The 17,799-nt window shown below is 44.4% G+C and overlaps 1 protein-coding gene across 3 annotated transcripts in view; it reads right to left on the bottom strand.

The window, feature by feature from the left end:
• MAPKAPK5 (MAPK activated protein kinase 5) overlaps positions 1-17,799 on the bottom strand; it is a 46,283-nt gene that overhangs the window by 11,001 nt on the left and 17,483 nt on the right. For all 3 annotated transcript variants that reach the window (XM_031948606.1, XM_031948604.1, XM_031948605.1), the window contains exons 4-9: positions 17,590-17,687; positions 16,240-16,348; positions 14,503-14,592; positions 13,663-13,758; positions 8,216-8,296; positions 3,897-4,084 (exon numbers count right to left, since the gene is read on the bottom strand). In XM_031948606.1, the coding sequence (XP_031804466.1) occupies positions 3,897-4,084; positions 8,216-8,296; positions 13,663-13,758; positions 14,503-14,592; positions 16,240-16,348; positions 17,590-17,687 (662 nt within the window). The remainder of the gene's footprint in view (positions 1-3,896; positions 4,085-8,215; positions 8,297-13,662; positions 13,759-14,502; positions 14,593-16,239; positions 16,349-17,589; positions 17,688-17,799) is intronic.

The raw sequence follows: 17,799 nt of genomic DNA, 5'->3' as shown, positions 1-17,799 counted from the left end.
GGGATATAAATCTCAGGGCCTTGCCTGAGGCTAGGTAAGAAGCAGACTGCTCATGGTCACAAAGCTGCTAAGTTTCAGAGGAAGAATCGGAACCCAGGTCTTTTTGATCCAAGTTCTGCCCTTTGTTCAACAGATCCATCTGTCTGCTGAGAAACCATCTTAAGGGCACCCAACTCTAAAGCAAATGGTATCGAGACTGGTTATTGGGAGGCCATTTTCGATCCAGCTTTGGTTTGCCAAGCTCTCTTGGGCTGCCTACAGCATTCCTCTTCAAGCTTGGCCCATGTGGGCATTGGTCCTGTTAATTCCCTTTTCCTGCATCGTATCATTCACTTCTCTGACCTATCCCTGCTTCAATTCTCTCTTAATAAGCTGAAAGAAAAACCTGAGAAATTGTGTATGAAGGGAGCAGAATCAAGAGAACAACTTGTAGAATGACTAACACTGTAAACAACAACGAACACTGAAAGCCTTCAGAGCACTGATCACTGCAGAGACCAGGCACAATCTTGGGAAATGACAATAAAATGAGTTCCCCAAAAAGAGGGGATGGTTCAGGGATGAAGGAGGAGACATTCATTTTCAGACATGGCAAATGTATGGCTCTGTTTTGCTTGGCTACACTCAGGAGTTACACAAATCTTGGGTTTGGAGGCATAGAAAAGAAGTAGTGATAGAAGGGGACAAAGAAGAACATTGACACTTTCTAATACTCAACTGGCTCTCTCCAACCTCATAAGCCTTCCATGCCTGCTCATCCTATGTGACCTTCTTCCATCTCCTCCTAAAAGCTCATCATACAGGGCTAAAGAATATCAGTGAGACTCTTTTCAACAGCAAGGTGATTCAGGCCAGTTCTAATAGTCCTGTGGTAGAGAGAGCCATCTATGCCCAGAGAGAGGATGGTGAGAACTGAGTGTAGACCACCACATAGTAGTTTCACCTTTTTTTGTTGTTGTTTGTTTGATTTTTGTTTTCTTTCTCTAGATAATTTGCAAAAAGGGGTGAGGGAAAGGGAAGGAGAAAAAAAATTGGAACACAATGTTTTGCAAATGTGAATGTTAACAACTACCTATGCATGTATTTTAAAAATAAAAAATAAAAAACAAACATATAAACACAGATAGGATAGAAATATAAATCATATTAATCCTTGACATTCCATGCAAGAGAGGAATGCTTTCCCATTTAACCATCTAAATTTATATCTGTAAGTATCAGCACTATAATGATAGTGAGACTATGTCTCCTGGTCATCAGTGTTCTTTTTTTAATTGTGGAACAAAACAACCATTTCCATAATATAATGTAAAAAAAAATGATTGCACATAAAAAATAGAAGATTCTAGACAATTTTTAGATAAAGAAATTAAAGTCATTTCTAGTCATTTGAAAAAATACTCTAAATCATTATTGATTAGAGAAATGCAAATTAAGACAATTCTGAGGTAGTACCTCACACCTTCAGACTGGCTTAGGGACAGGAAAAGATGATAATAAATGATGGAGGGGATGTGGGAAAACTAAGACACTAATGCATGGCTGGTGGACTTGTGAGATTATCCAACCATTCTGGAGAGCAATTTGGAACTACGTTCAATGGGTTATCAAAATGTGCACACACCAACAGTAGTGTCTCTACTGGGTCTATATCCCAAAGAAATCATAAAAGAAGGAAAAGGACCCACATGTGCAAAAATGTATATAACAACCCTTTATAGAAGCAAAGAATTGGACATTGAGTAGAGGCCCAGCAGTTGGGAAATGGTTGAATAAGTTATGGTGTGTGAATGTATTGTTGTTCTGTAAGAAATGATGAGCAGGCTGATTCAGAAAAACCTGGAAAGATTACATGAATTGATACTAAGTGAAGGGAACACTGTACACAGTAACAACAAGATTATATGATGATCAACTGTAATGGACTTGGCTCTTCTCAACAATGAGGTGATCCAAGACAACTCCAATAGAGACTGGATGGAAAATGCCATGAACATTGGAGACTGAATGTGGATCAAAGCATACTATTTCCACCCTTTTTTTGTTTGCTTTTTCTTTCTCATGGTTTTTCCTTTTTGATTTGATTTTTCTTGAACAACATGAAAAATATGGATATGTTTAAAAGGATTGTACATATATAACCTATATCAGATTGCTTGCTGTCTTGGGGAGGGGGAGTCAAAGGAGGGAAGGGAGAAAAAAATCTGAAACACAAGATCTTACAAAAATGAATGTCAAATTATCTTTATGTGTATTTGGAAAAATAAAATATTATAGAGATAAAAATTTAGAATAGAAGGTTCTTCAGGGAAATAAAGGCCAATAGCTCTAGAATTGACAAAATAACATATACATAAAGGAGAATCACAGTTCATGTACAATTCTTTTTTTCAGTTCTTTGTATATATGGAAATACTGCTATTTGTTAGTACTTGTCAAATTAAGAATAACAAAACAAATTTTGTTTTATATAAATATACATAATCAATATAAATACAAACTCAATATAAATAAACTCAAAAGTGGTCAAAATCCTACTTTCCTCTAAGGTCCACTTACAAATTCTAATTCCTAGTGAATCTTCTAACAATAAATCGGCAGTGGCTATAGAGAGGATGTGACATTGCATCCTGTTAGAACATCACTCAGCTATTTCTCTGGCAATGGGGGAAAGCAAGTCCTCAGACACATATGCCTAGAAAATCAAGCCAGTCCAACCAGCTCCTTCAAACTCAGAATCTCAGTTCAAGTTAGATCCATAAGACTGACTGAATCTCCCATAAAAAGGGGTAGAGTGAGTACCCTGAAATGTGTGAACAGTACTAGTAGAGGATGCTAGATTTGGAGTCAGGAAAACCTGAGTTCGAATCCAGTCATAGATTCTAACTGACCTGGGCACGTCACTCATTTGGCTCAATTTCCTCAACTGTAAAGTGGAACAGTAAAAGATTCTACTTTACAAGGTTGTCATGAGAACCAAATGAGACAATATAGGATGCCCTAAAAATCTTAATACAGAGTTTTAAACTTAAGCTACTGGATACATTGTACAGGAAAAGAGCTTTGCCCAGGACAGGGGAAAGGGTGGAGCCACCTAATCATTTATTAAACATTTACTATATACTAAGCCCTATCTTAAGCACTTGACAGTTATTATCTCATTTATCCTCACAACAATCTTGTGAAATAGAAGCTGTTTTTATCCCAATTTTATAGTTGGGGAAACTGAGGCAGACAGAGGTGATGTGATTTGCTTAGTATCACCCAAACACTAACGGTGTCTAACTCAGGTCTTCTACATGTATTTACTGAGCTGCCTTTGCAAACTTTAAAATGCATTAAGACTGCCTGTCAGCTCTCATATCCCACAAAAAAGGGACTAGACCTGCACCCCCCGGCCCCCAAGGGCAGAACCTAGAACGAGGGAAGAAGTTTCAAGGAGGCGATTATTTCCTTCAAGGTAAGAAAAAAATTTAGTCAAAACTCAAGGCATTGCAAAGGCTCCCTGCAGATGGGGGTCCTCCAGGAGAGCCTCAGGGAATGCGAGCAAGGGGAGCACAGGCAGACTTGGGAGCAGGCCAGAGGGGGGCCGCCCTGCCTGCCCTTCCAGCCTCAGGGGCACAGGAAGGACCTGGCTTTAGTTAAAGAGGCCTTGGTCAGCACAGTCTCCAAACTATTGCGAGCCATAACCACACGGGGACCCCAAAGGCACCTGTCCTTGCCGGTGATCCCCGGTTTCTGGCCTCAGGAGGGAAGCACCAAGACTGACGAAGAAAGCACCCAGGTTTGTGGGAAATCCTATGATGGGGATGGCTGTCCCTTGGGGAAGGTAGAGATCGCCATCCCACAGCAGCCACCCCCTCCGGTCCCTGTGACCTGTTCAAGTGCGGACTCACTTTCTCACAATGTCTTTGGCCATCTCTGAGATCTGGCTCCATTCCTCCTCCGGAAACTCAAAGCTTCCCGTCATGATCTTCCTCCGCATGTCCTTTGGGATTGTCCGACTGTGATGTTTGGAGTAAAAAGGTGGGTAGCCGCACAGCATCACATAAATGATCACCCCCAAGGACCACAAGTCACAACTCTGAAAGCAAGGAGAGGGTCACTTTGGGGCACCATGGGACAGGCAGGGGCCCGGAACCAAACCTCCCACCATCCGCAGAGACAGGCTATGTGAAGGCAGGGAGCTGGGCAGGGTGTCGGAGTCCCCACCTCTGAAGACAGAAAACCAAAGTAAAATGAGGGGTTGGGCCGGAGGCCCTTTAAGGACTCTTCCAGCCTGAAGACTTAGATCCAGAAGCAGACTCCCTGGGCCTCCCCACATAGATGAGAACGTTCTGACAAAAGCAGAATGGCTCTCTGGCCCCCCATCCCAGGAGTTGGAGGGCTCAGGCTCCAAGCCAGGGGCCTCCATCTGGCTGCAGACCATTTCAGGCCTTCCCTAGGCCACAACCCACCTGCCAAGTGGCTCCTGGCAACTGTCTTCTTGCCTCATTCCTCCCTCCACGTTGCTGGGCATGCACCCTCCCTCTCTGCCTTTCCAGAGGCTGCTCTGGGCCTGGCACTGCCTCCGTCCTCCACTTCCCCTTTGAATTCTGAACTTTAAAACCAGCCCAGTGCCAACATCACCTCTCAGGTAGCACTGTCTGAGGTACCTGGTCCTGGAGCTGTAAAGCCCCAAATTCAGACCCAGACTCCAATGCTTCTGGGGATGTGACCTTACAAGCCGCTTCTCTTTTGTCTGTCCCGTCCTCTTGTATAAAAGGGGTTGTAATAGCTCCCCTGGCCCATGGGAGGTGCTGCACCAACAGTTGTCCCTCCCCCCCCCCCCCCCCCCCCCCCCCCCCCCCCCCCCCCCCCCCCCCCCCCCCCGGTCCCCATTTCTGTTTTATCCAGCCAGCAGTGTGGCTCTGGGTGCGGATTTCTCCCTCCAGGACTGTAAGCTTCTAAATCCGGCACTTCCTCTTGCACCCAGTTAGCACTTAACAATAAGCAATGCAGACAATCAGGACCCCGACTTCAGAGCAAGAAGATTCCCAGTCCACCAGCTCACAGAAGAGAAAAAGACCAAGCGAGGTGAGGGTCTGCAGGCAGAGGTCCCACGGGGACAAGGGGCAGAGTAATGCCCGAAGCAGGCCCTCGGACCTAATCCCTGCAGCCCACATCCCTGGCCACATGCCCTGCACCCCGCATCCCTGGCCATGTTCCCCACCAGGCAGGGACAGGGGCAAGGGCAGTGAGGAGGACCAGCTCTCTAGCAGCCAGCCTCCTCCCTTGCAGCTGCCATAGGAGGCAGGCCTCAGACCAGATGAGTCTGCTTTGGCCTGTCCTATTCTGGAGGCTGCTGAGTATGTGACTAGAACCAGGAAAGGAAGACCCAGTCTGGCTGCCTGTGCTCCGCAGGGCCTCCTCCTGCCGGGGCGCAGGGGCTACCCCTACTCGGGAAAGCAGGCCGGGGCACTGGCCACCGTGGGGAGCCTGGCCTCTTGGGGCTCGTCAGGGGAGGCTTTGTTGGAAACAACTTCGGGCACTGGTTCAAAAAGCCTTTGATGGTGGAAAGGAGGAACCCCTTCTTTCCTTCCTCCCTGGGTTACCCACCCCACTGGGAAGACAAAGTTCAGGAAAGCAAATGGAGCCTTGTTTCTTTGGGAAATCAAGAACTTTTAGGATTAAATGGCTATCAAGTTGACTTTCCACATGAGAACTCCTAGCCCTGGAAATACTAACCAGATCTGCTCAAGGGGGTCTGTCTCCCTCTAGGGAAAGGAAACAATGGGAATCTTCTACCTGGGCCAAATGTCACTGCTCTCCAAGGTCATTTTCATTGTAAACTGAAATGAGATGATATCAATAAGACCAACTTCTGTCAGTTTTTTCTTTAAAAAATATCACTTTTTAGGGGCAGCTAGGTGGCACACTGGATACAGCACCAGCCCTGAAGTCAGGAGGACCTGAGTTCAAATCTGATCTCAGACATTTAACACTTCCTAGTTGTGTAACCCTAGGCAAGTCACTTAACCCAATTGCCTTAGCAAAAAAAATATAGATATAGATATATGCATATATATATATATACACACACACATATATATTTTTTTATATGGGACAATTCTCAATAAAGAAGAGGGAAAAGAATATTAGGGGGAAATTTTAATTATGAAACACTCCAAAAGATAATGATTACATTTTATGTATATAAACATATACTATTTATATATTAAGATAAATGTGTGTATAATTATGAATTTTAAGATGTTATTGCTATCTCGGGGGTTTTATACGATGAAAAGTATGTTTTCTATATGTTAATTATATATAAAATATTTTGATGATATAGAAAGCCAAAAGATATATGTCTATTACACACCAAATGAGATTTTCTATTGGCTCCTGAGGTGCCCAAATAAACTAAGAATAAGAATACAGGAGAAGAACTCTTGAATCTCCCAGCATAGTGCTGCATTAAAAACCCAGTCACCATCAATTTGACATTTTATTAATAATAACAAGTCCCTAAGAGAAACAAATCAAATCACCGTCATAGTCTTCCTAGAAAAGACAGGCCACCTATCTTGAGAAGGGGTTTGAGTTTTGTGTCCTGCCCACCCTTGCTAGATCCCAATGATGGAAGTTTGTCTTTCCTTCTCCCTGCTACACTGGACATTCCCTAAGGGCAACCTAAGTGTCTGTCTTAGCAACACTCTGGATTCCCCCCAACACCATGTTTTGAACCCAGTGAGCTCTCAATAAGCAGTCATTAAGACCAGCAGTTCAGGGGAGTGAAAAGAATACTGGGCTAGGGGTCACACAATACAGGATCTGCACTGGGGGGATGGGGAGGCCTGGGCCAGATACAAGTAAGAAGAGGGGATCTACCCCATATAGACTTGGAAAGCCACAAAGCCCCAGTATCAACATTGTGCTGCACTAATCTTACGTACTCTCTGCGGTCTCGGTGCCCATGACAGAGGAGGCGTCAACAAATGCCTACAGATAGATTACTTCGGGTTGTGTCTACATGGTTTAATCAGTCAAAAGTACAGTTAATTTGGAATTTAACTCCCAGGCTGCAGTCCTTGACAGGTCTCTGAGGGCAGAAGCTGTCCAACCTCTGTCTCTGTCTCCGCATGCCCAGCACACACTAGGAACTTTAGAAATGCTCCTTTGTTGCTTGATTGGGTAGCTGGCCTTTGGTAGACTGCAGCAATGGGCACAGCCTCACATAGTGGGGCAGCTATGGGATGGCAGGCCCAGACTCCAGAATCTTCAGGCTGGAAAGAACCTTAGAGACCATCCCCATTCAACTCGACTTAGGAGCCAAATGATTTGATCACAGCCAGCCAGGCTTTTCAGAGACTTCACAGCCCTGGCTCTTCCTGTCCAACCATCTCCTGCTATCCTGAAGGCCCTGAAGAACGCTAAGGGCTCCTTTAATAGGGCCCATACTCCTAGACCTATGCTATTCTAGAGTAGTTCCTCCCAAAGTCTGGTCTATATGACAGACCACTGGGCTTAGGAGTCAACAAAGACCCAAGTCCAAATCCCCTTTTAGTCACTCACTAACTGTGGGACATTGGGGCCCCAGTTTCCTCATCTGTACTATGAGGGATTGGACCTTCTGGTCTCAAAGGGCCCTCCCAGTTCTGGAGCCATCTGTACTCTCGGGATGATCCTCTGAACAAGAGACTCTCTTATGTAACCGTCTTCAATTCCTTGAGGATCAGTGATTTGATTGGCGTGGGCAAACCAAAGGTGACACTTGCCTAAGTGTCTGAGTGTCTACAACATGAAAAGGACGACACTTATTCCTGGCACAAATTCTTCTGTTATCTTTCAGAAAACATCAGACAGCCCTTCATCAATGTCATCACAAACTCACTCTTCCAGTTCATTCTGAACCAACAAAAAGGAGTCCTCAAAAATATTTGAGAACCATAGCTTTAAAGCAGAATCAGAGCATGAGGGAAAGCTGACAAAACAGGACCAAGGGAGAACTCTGTCCCCACAGAAAAGCACAAATGCCCTCAAGTTACCCACAGCTAGTGGGCCATCCCAGAGAAATTCCACTCTTCTGTATCACACATTAGGCAACAGGGCAAGATGACTGACCCTCCCCGGCTCTGGCTCCCGCTCCTTCTGGCAGATCCCCAGAGCGACCAGCTCTCCGTACCTGTTCCCGGGAGTCAATGAAGAGATGCCTATCCAAGAAGCTTACCTTGTTGTAAGTGTAGGGTGTGGGCGAGGTAGGTATAATCCCAGATTTCTCTTTTTGATGCCTTCTTTGTGCCTCCAATACCTGTTGGACCAAGTCAAAAGCAGAAAAATCACCATTAACCAGAAAGGTCATTCACTTTGACCTTAGAACTTCTAAGAGGGCCAGTGGGTCAAACAACTTGGCTTTGGTCAGCTTTCCAGTCACAAAAATTTGTCAAGTCCTTTTCCTCCTTCTTTAAGGTTAGAATCCAGTTGGGAAAGTTCATCTCTCCTAAAAAAACATATCTTGCTGTGCTGGGGACAAATTTTAACCTTAGTTGCTAAGTAAATTATCATCAGAATTCATTCTACTGAGAAATCCATATGAACCACTCTGAACCCATTTATGCGCTCCTGGCATTTCTTTGCATATGCATCACAACTCCCTGCCCACAGGAAGGGAGACAACAGCCTGGGCTGGACCCTAGACAATCACCTAGACCAACCTCCTCATTGTGCAAATGCGAATGCTTGAGGGTCAGAGAAGGAAAGCCCAGTTCTTAAGGTTAAAGTTAGGAAGTGGAAGATACAGGATTTAAACCCAGGTTCCCCAACTCCAAATTCAGTATTTTTGCTGTCTTTTTCAGAGGTCACCCATTCCTAGATGATGGGACAACAAACGTCTGCCAGAGTCGTGAGAAAAAGCTAACCCTAACTCTAAAAATGGACAGAATCAGGTCTTTAAAAACCAAGAGAAGGAAGCAGCTCCAGATGAAATGTTAACTAGGGTCTTGAAAGTCCTGGAGTTTGTGACTGCTCAGGGCTGAAGGATCATGGAGAAGGAATGATTTTTCCCAGGACTACAAAGGGAGAAATGCTGACCGGATTTTCAAAAAAGGGAAAGACAAGGAGTCAGCAAACTGAGGATTGATGAGCTTGACTTCCATTCCTTGCAAACCTCCAGCATTTAGAATTAAAAGAATAGTCTGTGACCATTTTGAAAGAATGATGATCAATAAGCAACAAATGGCTCCTTCAAAAACTGATCATGCTAAAGTAATCTCACTTGTTTTGGCAGGATTACTGAACTGGTGGATGAGGGTGAGAGGGCATAAGTGCCCAGGCTTGGCACCTGGCACCAATAAGTGCTTGCTCATTACTTGACTGACATCTAATTAATTTAGAAAGATATTCCCGTTATCCTCATGGATGAGAGGCATAAGTTGGGCATTCAGGTGTGTCCAGAACCAATGAACAATCAGACACAAGGAAGACTCAATGTTGCTGCTGTTGAGTCACTTCAGTTGGGTCTGACTCTTGTGGGGGTTTTGTTGGCAGAGACACTGGAGATGATGGTTGGCCATTTCCCTCTCCATCTCATTTTACAGATGAGGAAACTGAGGCAAACAGGGTGAGGGGACTTGTCTAGGGTCACACGGTGAGTAAGGGTCTGAAGCTGGATTTGAACTTGGGTCTTCCTGTATTCAGGGCCTATGCCCTATGCCTTGTGCCATCCCACCATCCTTCAGAGAAGAGCAGGGGAGATGACCATGATAAAGAAGAAAGCCCTAGGAAGGGCAGTTAAAGACACGGAGAATGTTTAACCTGAAGGGAGAAAACTCAGCAGGGGTATGGTCACCTCCCAGGTCCCAGAAGGATCTCAATGGGAAAGAAGCATGGGAAGGACTTTTCTTCGAGTCAGGGGGCAGGACCTGGGGCCTGGTGGGACGAAACAGGGGACGCGCAGCCCACTGCACAAACCATCACCACCTCCTGGCAGACACTCAGAGCTCCCCCAAAGGGCGTGTGGCTCCCGCCAATAGGCTTCCTGGCCATGGGACAAAAAGGATTCTCAGTCTGTACGGCTGAGCTTCTGACCAGTGATTCCATGAGTAGGCCCAGAGCCCAAGAAGATCAGAGGGAGGGAGGGAGGCAATCAAGACACAGGGCAGCCTGCAGGAGCCCAACTCCTCCAGGAGACGCAGCGGCCAATAGGAGGTGAAGGAGTGCCAGGCTTGGAGTTGGACTGGGACACTGGGACCCCGGACTGGTCCCCTTACTCTGTGTGGGACCCCAGGCATGTCCCCTCACCCTGTGTAGGACCCTGGGCAGGACCCTCACACTAAGTCCCCTTGCCTTGGGCATGTCCCTTCATCCTATGTGTGACTCGGGCAGGTCCCCTTACCTCGTGTGCCTCACTTTGCTCCTCTGTAAAAGGAGCTGGAGCAGATGGCCAAGCACTTTGCTATCTTTGTCAAGAAAACCCCAAATGTGGCCACAAAAAGTTGGACATGATTAAAAATGATTGAACCCAACAACAATAAGAAATGATGAATATGACAAAAACAGAGATGTTTAGGGAGATTAGAATGCGCTAATACAGAGGAGAGCATGAAAAACCATGAAGACACGCGCAATGATGACAAATAACATTATAGGAAAGAACCAAAAAGTACAAACTGTGTTCATTATGATCATGTTTGAATCTAGAAAGGAGAATCCTCCATTCTTCGGGGGATGGGGGACTATGGGTGTGAAACATTCCATATTTTGGTTAATTTTGAAGAATCGCTTTCTTCTCTCCTTTTTTATTCTTTAACAGAGGATAATTTACTGCGTATGCAATGGAGGAAGAATATAACTAGAAATGAAAGTGAAAGAAAAAAAAAAAAAAAAAAAAGGATACAAGCTGGCTCTGTAATTTCACTAGGGAACTTCCAGGTGAAGAAACCCCCTCTACCTATGCAGGGGGTAAAAAGATTACGTCTTTCACAACTGTTTGTGATGAATTGGGCAAGCCATTCTGGAAAGCAAGAACACCTACACTCCAAAGAAATAAAAGAAAGAGAAAAAAGATCCTTGTGCGCAAAAATATTTATGGCAGCTCTTTTTGTAGTGGCAAGGAATTGAAAACTAAGGGATACCCATGAATTAGAAAATGGTTTTATGGTATTGAATTGTAATTAAATATTATTGTGGAATAAGAAATGATGAAGGAAACAGTTTCAGAGAAACTTTGAGATGATGCAGAGGGAAACGAGTAGAACCAGGACAATGATAACAACATTGTCAAAACAAACAATTATGAAAGACTTAAGAACTATGATGAAAACAAAGGTCAACCTTAATCCCAAAGGACCACGATTAAGCCTATGGCCCATCTCCTAACAGAGACATAGAGTGCAAAGACAGCTTTTATTTTACATTGTCAATGCAGGAGTTTATTTTTCCTGACTGTACAAATTTGTGACAAGAGTAGTTTTTCCTCTCTAGTGAAAAAAGAGGTGATGGGACGGGTAAAAATGGATTTGTATTTATTGAAAAATGTAATTTTTAAAAAAGAGATATGTATTTAGACTGGATGGTATCGAATGTCCCTTCCAACTTTGAGATTTTACTAAAAATAAATGGATAAAACTTTAGGGCCCCATTTTAGAGAAAAACCTCCAAGAAGAATGGAAAAATCAGTAAGATTCAAGTTTAACCATATCTCCAAAATATTTTGTTAAAACCAAAGGAACCAAGTTTATCAACTCTGAATTACATCAGAAATAACAATGAGGGCACTGACATATGGAGATATTATCCTGGCTGCCCTCCTCCCAGATCCTTTCTCAAGCTTGTCAAATACTTTCAAGGTGGTCTGACGAGGACAGAGTAGAGCAGAATTAGAAACTCCCTCATTCTGAACCCAACTGTTCCCCTACTGCAGACTGACAGCACTCTACTTCTCTTGGGCTGCTATCCTGAGTCCTCAGGAACTTCACAGCCACTAAAACTTCCAGGCCACTTGAACTATCACCTTCCTGCAGCTCCCCAGACCCTATATGTGGTACAGGGACCTTTTAAATTCAGGGGAGGCCTTTTCAGCAATGTCCATTAACTGTTTTTTTATGAGACTGGGCCCACAGCCAATTGGAGCCTGTTGAGCTCTTTCTGGATTCATGCCAGTTCTATGCCATCCACAAAGGTGAGGAGCCCACCATCTACATCCAAGTCCTGGGACCGAGCAGCGTTCCCCTGGAGACAGCTCCCCCAGCTAACCTAGAGGCATGGAGACTTACACTCTTGAGTTGAGTTTCCATCAGCCCATCCTTTCCCTCACTGACCAGGCCACATTTCTCTGTCCTGTACACAAGGGTAACTTGGGAAACTCTGTCAGAAAACTCTACTGAAACTGAGGCAAACCTTTTCTCAGCAGTCCCCTCAGCTCCCACTCTTGGAACTACCACAAATAAAAGGAAATGAAGTTAGCTCAACAGGGCCGGCTCCCAAGGAGGGCACGCCGGCCTCCCCTGAAAAGGCCCTTGACATCTCCTTGACCAGCACACTCCGGCACTTTGCTGGGCACCCTCTCTCCTTTTTGGAGAATTGGTGCACTACCTCTTCTCCAGTCCCCCAACCTTTTGTGGAACTCTGTGGCAATGTGGACAGAGGGACAGCCTTGGGTCAGGAAGCCAAGGGTTCAATCCCGCCTCTCCCAGAGACCAACTGTGTAATTCTAGTAAAATCGCTTAAACTCTGAGATTCAGTTCCCATGGCTGAAAAATAACATCAGATTGCTAGAAGGCTGAGTTATTAGGGTTACTATTATGATGTTATTTTAGGAATATATTAGCCATCATCGTGACTCTATTAAGTGTGTATGATCATGCTGCTTGAGATTGATTAATGAATGGTAAAGGCAGTGTAACTTATCATTTCTGAGGCAGCACCCGGAACAAGCAAGAGATGAATTCAAACGAACCTCAGACACTCACTAGTTATGTAGCCCTGGGAAGGTCACTCCAGAGATAGAGAGACCATCTCTGCCTGCCATAGTTACTTCAATTATAAAATGGGCACGACAATAACAGGACCTAACTCCAAGAGTTGTTGTAAGGATAAAAACTAGATGATACTTATAAAGTGCTTTATAAATCTCCAAGTGTATCATAAATGCTAGTATTAGTATTATCATTTCAAAGATCACTAGTAGAGGTTCAGAAGAGAAATGAACAGACAATTTCAGGGTCGGGAGAGTGGGGTGCGAAGCCCCGCTCTGCCATGGAACACCCCCTCATTAGGCCTCTAGGCCTCCAGGGTCTCTCCTCTGGGCCAGACCACCTGCTGACACTAAGAGCAGTGAGATGCTCTCCTCTAGCTTCCTCACTTCTGTGACGTTTCAGCCCCCATTTGACATTTGCATTCTATGATGTCCTCTCTGAACCAACAGTACAGAAGAAAACTTGCATATGACTGAGCACTTTAAATCAGGTATAAGTGAATATTATCCCATGTTCCTAAAGCTAAGCCAAATAACACCTTAATAAAATGCTAGCCATGCTCTTGGATCTTACTTCTAAAAACTCTCATTTGTAAGAACCTAAGAAGGAAAGAAGGTGATGGCATCAAAAGAATATTGATAAACAAGGCATTCATTTCTTCACATTAAAAAATGTTTCTGGAACAGGAAAAGCTCATTCTTACCTGAGGTGCTACGTAATAAGGGGTGAATTGTGGCGTCATCAAGTCTCCTTGGTCAATTTTGGCAAATCCAAAGTCGCACAACTTAACTGGAGCATCCTAAAATGAAGATATAACAAGTGGGATCTATCACTTGTAAGCTCGGCCTTGTGTTGACTGTCAGATACAGGAATGACACCCTGGGGTAAACAGGGTCTGGGAGGAACAATTCACCCAACTAAGGTAAACTGAGATACGACTTTGTCATTGTCCCAACCAGGAAAAGGAACAACAGAAACCTAAGCCTAAAGCCAACTGTGTCCCAATATAGTGGCCTTTTACTTCCAAGAACAGACTGAATCCCTGACCATTTCCAGGCAAAGACTGACAGGTAAGCACAAAATGCTTAATGCTACTCTTAATACTTGTCATAAGACTTAAGAGGAGTACACCAAGAGAACAAGTATGTAGCAATAAACGGGGTAAAAAAACTCCTGGTTTTATCAGGCCCTCCCAAACCCCAGATTTCAATTCAGGTCCATATAACAGGTCAAATCCCTTCTATCCTCTCCCTTCCCCCCGCTGGAATCAAGCCTGACTGTGGTCCTGGGCTCCAGCAACTGGCATCAGTCTAAGCAACAGGCCCCTCTCTCTTGCCAAATATAGTGATAGAAGCCAGCGCCGAGGACACAAGGCTTCTGAGTGATATATATGGGGGTTGGTAAAGGACCGGACTAAGGCATGGGACTCCTTGTAGCCTTCTGGCCTCAGCCCTCCCTGACCTCTGCACCCCCTGGATCTGGGTCATGCAGTGTGAGCTGGGGCTCTAAGAACCTAAAAAAACCAAAAAGCCAGGCTTCTCACCAAAGAGTTATCCTTGAAGAGCAGATTCTCAGGCTTGAGGTCTCTGTGTGCAATGTTTAGTGAGTGACAGTGCTGCAAAGCCAAAGCTATCTGGAAAAGGGCACAATAAATCAACTGAAATTTAGGAGCGAGAAGTGGCTACATTCCCCTTGTTTAGTTAGACCTCTGAGGAAACCGGTAACGATTAGCCTTTTTCCCAAGACGCAGTTGAGACATTTTCAAATAGACATTATTTTCAGAGAAACCCAAAGCAGAATATATGAAAGACCCATCACACCAAATTAAACCAAAGAATCAAATTTAGCTGTAAGCTGCCAGGACAGCAATGCTGGCAAGTCATGTCCTTTGTGGTCCAAGTTGAGGTCCGTAGTAAACAGGTACATTCTTGTGGCAGGTGGACAGCAGCTTTACCAAGACAGGTACAAGAGAGTTCCCAGAGATCTGCTGCAATGGGAGCTTTACAAAGGATATTCCTCACAACAACCCTGTGAGGTAGGTCACAAAAGTACTAAATATTCCTATTTTGCAGATGAAGACACTGAGTCTCAGAGAGGTAGAACACCTGGATCTGAGTCTTTTGTTCTTCCCATTTACACCATCCTGTGTCCTCCTGTCCCCGGGCAATAATATACACAATTGAGTTTAGAAGCCAGTTACACTCTGTGATCTTCAACTTCAGGTTCTGACTTTGAAAAAAAAAATCTGAAACCTTCCAGCTGAATTTTTCCATCTCATTTTCCTACTAGCTCTTGCTAAATGTTGAAAAGTTGTTTGTCTATGTGGGCTTGGGATAGAAGACCGGGTTCTGTTGTCTTCAAGATAACCACAGGACATCCTTTATTCCAAAAGAAATTTTAATGTAAGATAAGTTATGCTAACAGAAGAGATGATTTTTAAAAGAGATTCAAAGCCTGAGAGAAGCATTTCCTAGTTATTCCAAAAATAACATTCTTCTCTGCTGCTCAGCAGCATCATGGAAAATTTGGCAGTACTTTCTGCTCAGAACTATTTGTGCTTTGGGAAATGGTTTTTTTCTCCCCTCAGCTGGCCCGAAAACACGACCTCTGAGACTTAGCTTTTCACCTTCTCAAGAGGCCTATTCTCCAGCTGGAGTTCATGAGGTAAATCATCTCTATGGCAACCAAACATGAGGTCACCAAGAGGAAGACTATAACCCTCGATAGAGATAGGCAGGACCAGGGGAAATCCAGGGAAACAAAGGTCTGGTAAACACTGAGAGATTGAAGAAGACAGAACGGGAGGCTACCCAGGCACCCACACATGCACCCGGCACTCGCACACTTACACACACACTCTCCCACCACCCCTGGGATTTTTGCAGGTACAGTTGTCTTAGAATATTTCCCAATAACATACAGTTCTCTTGGCATTAACAGCAGCATTTAACCCAACAGCCACAGCACGTAAGAGATTCCTATTTCAAAGCAAGACACCCAGAGACTATCATCTTCCATCATGAGCAGAATAACTAGAGTCACACTGTTGGCTTCAGGGCACAGCCGTGTCAAGGTTACAATCCCTGGCGTCTAGGGGTCCCCCAAAGGCACCAGAAGTCCCATCTCTCCTGTCCAGACGGCTTTTCCGATCACATAACAAAGCAGGCAATGAGAGCATCAGATCAAACAAAGCTTTCCTTGGGGCTTCCTCGTCTCCCCCCCAATGAAATTGTTCTTGCCCCACGTTTGCAGTTGGGTGGCTATGCAGGGGTTCACTTGCCTGCTTTGTTACTTGGCTGGCTTGCTTCTCTGTAAAGTGCCGGTGCTGGCTGATTCTGTGAAATAGCTCTCCCCCTTCCATCATCTCCATTACAATTAGGAGTCGAGCCCTGTTTGAAAGCATTTGATTTTTGTTAAAGTGAAAAAAAAAAAACAACTCAAACATCAAGTTGTTGACCTAACGATGCACATTTCACACTTGGAAAAGGTGCCACCCTTTTATCCATTTTAAATATCGCTAGTTTTCTCTGTCCCCTTCCTCTGGTTCTCCCAACCAGACCCTACCGTGCCACACAAAATTAGGCCAGCTAAGACAACTGGAATAGAAGCAAATCATTTGTCTTTGGATCCCTGAAGACTTCTTTATATCTTTAACAGATTCTTAATGTCACTAGGATTTAAGATGGGATCTTAAGTGCAGCACAGAACAAATATTCCACAGTTTGTAGATGGGATCACAAGAGCCAATGTTCTAGTGCTGGAAAATACACCAGAGGCCACTAGTCCAACACTCTCATTCTACCGATGAAGAAACCAAAGCTGACAAAAGCAGGTTAAACGACTTGTTAGTAAGCATCAGGGAAACGCACAGGTCTACAGAATTCAGAGGAAGTGATCTTAACACTGTACCATGGAATTACAATGAAACGTTGTCACTGTGCTCCCTTCTCCCCTCACCCCCAAAAATGTGTTTTAGGGACATATGACAGTAACATTACTGATTCTGCACCGTAAGGGTCTGTTCTTCCTCCTAGCCCCAGTGAATACGGGCAAGGCGAGGTTACAGAGAGGGATGATCTGTGGTCCTGGTGAGAAAGAGACTGACAATAATCATGTCTTCACTGGTACCAAATCACTGAGCAACCCAACCACAGAGACCATCTCCAGGAAAAGCAAAATTCAACCAGCAATTGCCTTGTCTCACTGGAACTACTAAATGCCAAGAGTCAGACACTTCCCCCAAAAGTTCCCAAGAAGACCCGTCCTCTTTCGGTCACCTCTTCTCAATACAAAGGCTTCATATCTAAATGTTGCTGGCTTCCGAAAGCTTTCGCCAAGAATGCCTCCTTATAAAACAGGACCGTTTGGTTTGTGATCTATCTATATCACAGTAAGCCATAGCATTCTTCATTTCCAAAGTCAAGGAGCGGTGCTTGTTACAAATGTTGAGAAAGTCAATCTGGGCTGAACAGTAAGAGACACTACCTTTATGTCACATGGAAATTTATGCTCAACTTCCATTCTATTAACTAGTTTTTTTATGCTCAGGTTAACTTGCAAAATTTTGCCTTGAACACCACCAAATAGAGAAATGTGGAGCAGAATGTTCCATCTCTCCCCAGCAACTTACCTTGGGCTGGACTCATGAGGAAACTGCACACTATTAGCGTACACTTCAATAATCTGCACAATATTTGGGTGTGTGGCGCACATCATGTGCAAACGTACCTTAGAGAAAAAAGAGATGTTACCATGTGGCGGGATTGCAAAGGCTTTCCTTCCAAACTTTCAAGGCCCTGGGCTACACAGAGCCCCAGTGGAGTGAGGAGAGCAATTTCCA

The sequence above is a fragment of the Sarcophilus harrisii genome, chromosome 1 (genome assembly GCF_902635505.1).
Source record: "Sarcophilus harrisii chromosome 1, mSarHar1.11, whole genome shotgun sequence".
In the NCBI taxonomy this organism is placed as follows: Eukaryota; Metazoa; Chordata; class Mammalia; order Dasyuromorphia; family Dasyuridae; genus Sarcophilus; species Sarcophilus harrisii.
This window is presented reverse-complemented; position numbering and strand designations above follow the sequence as displayed.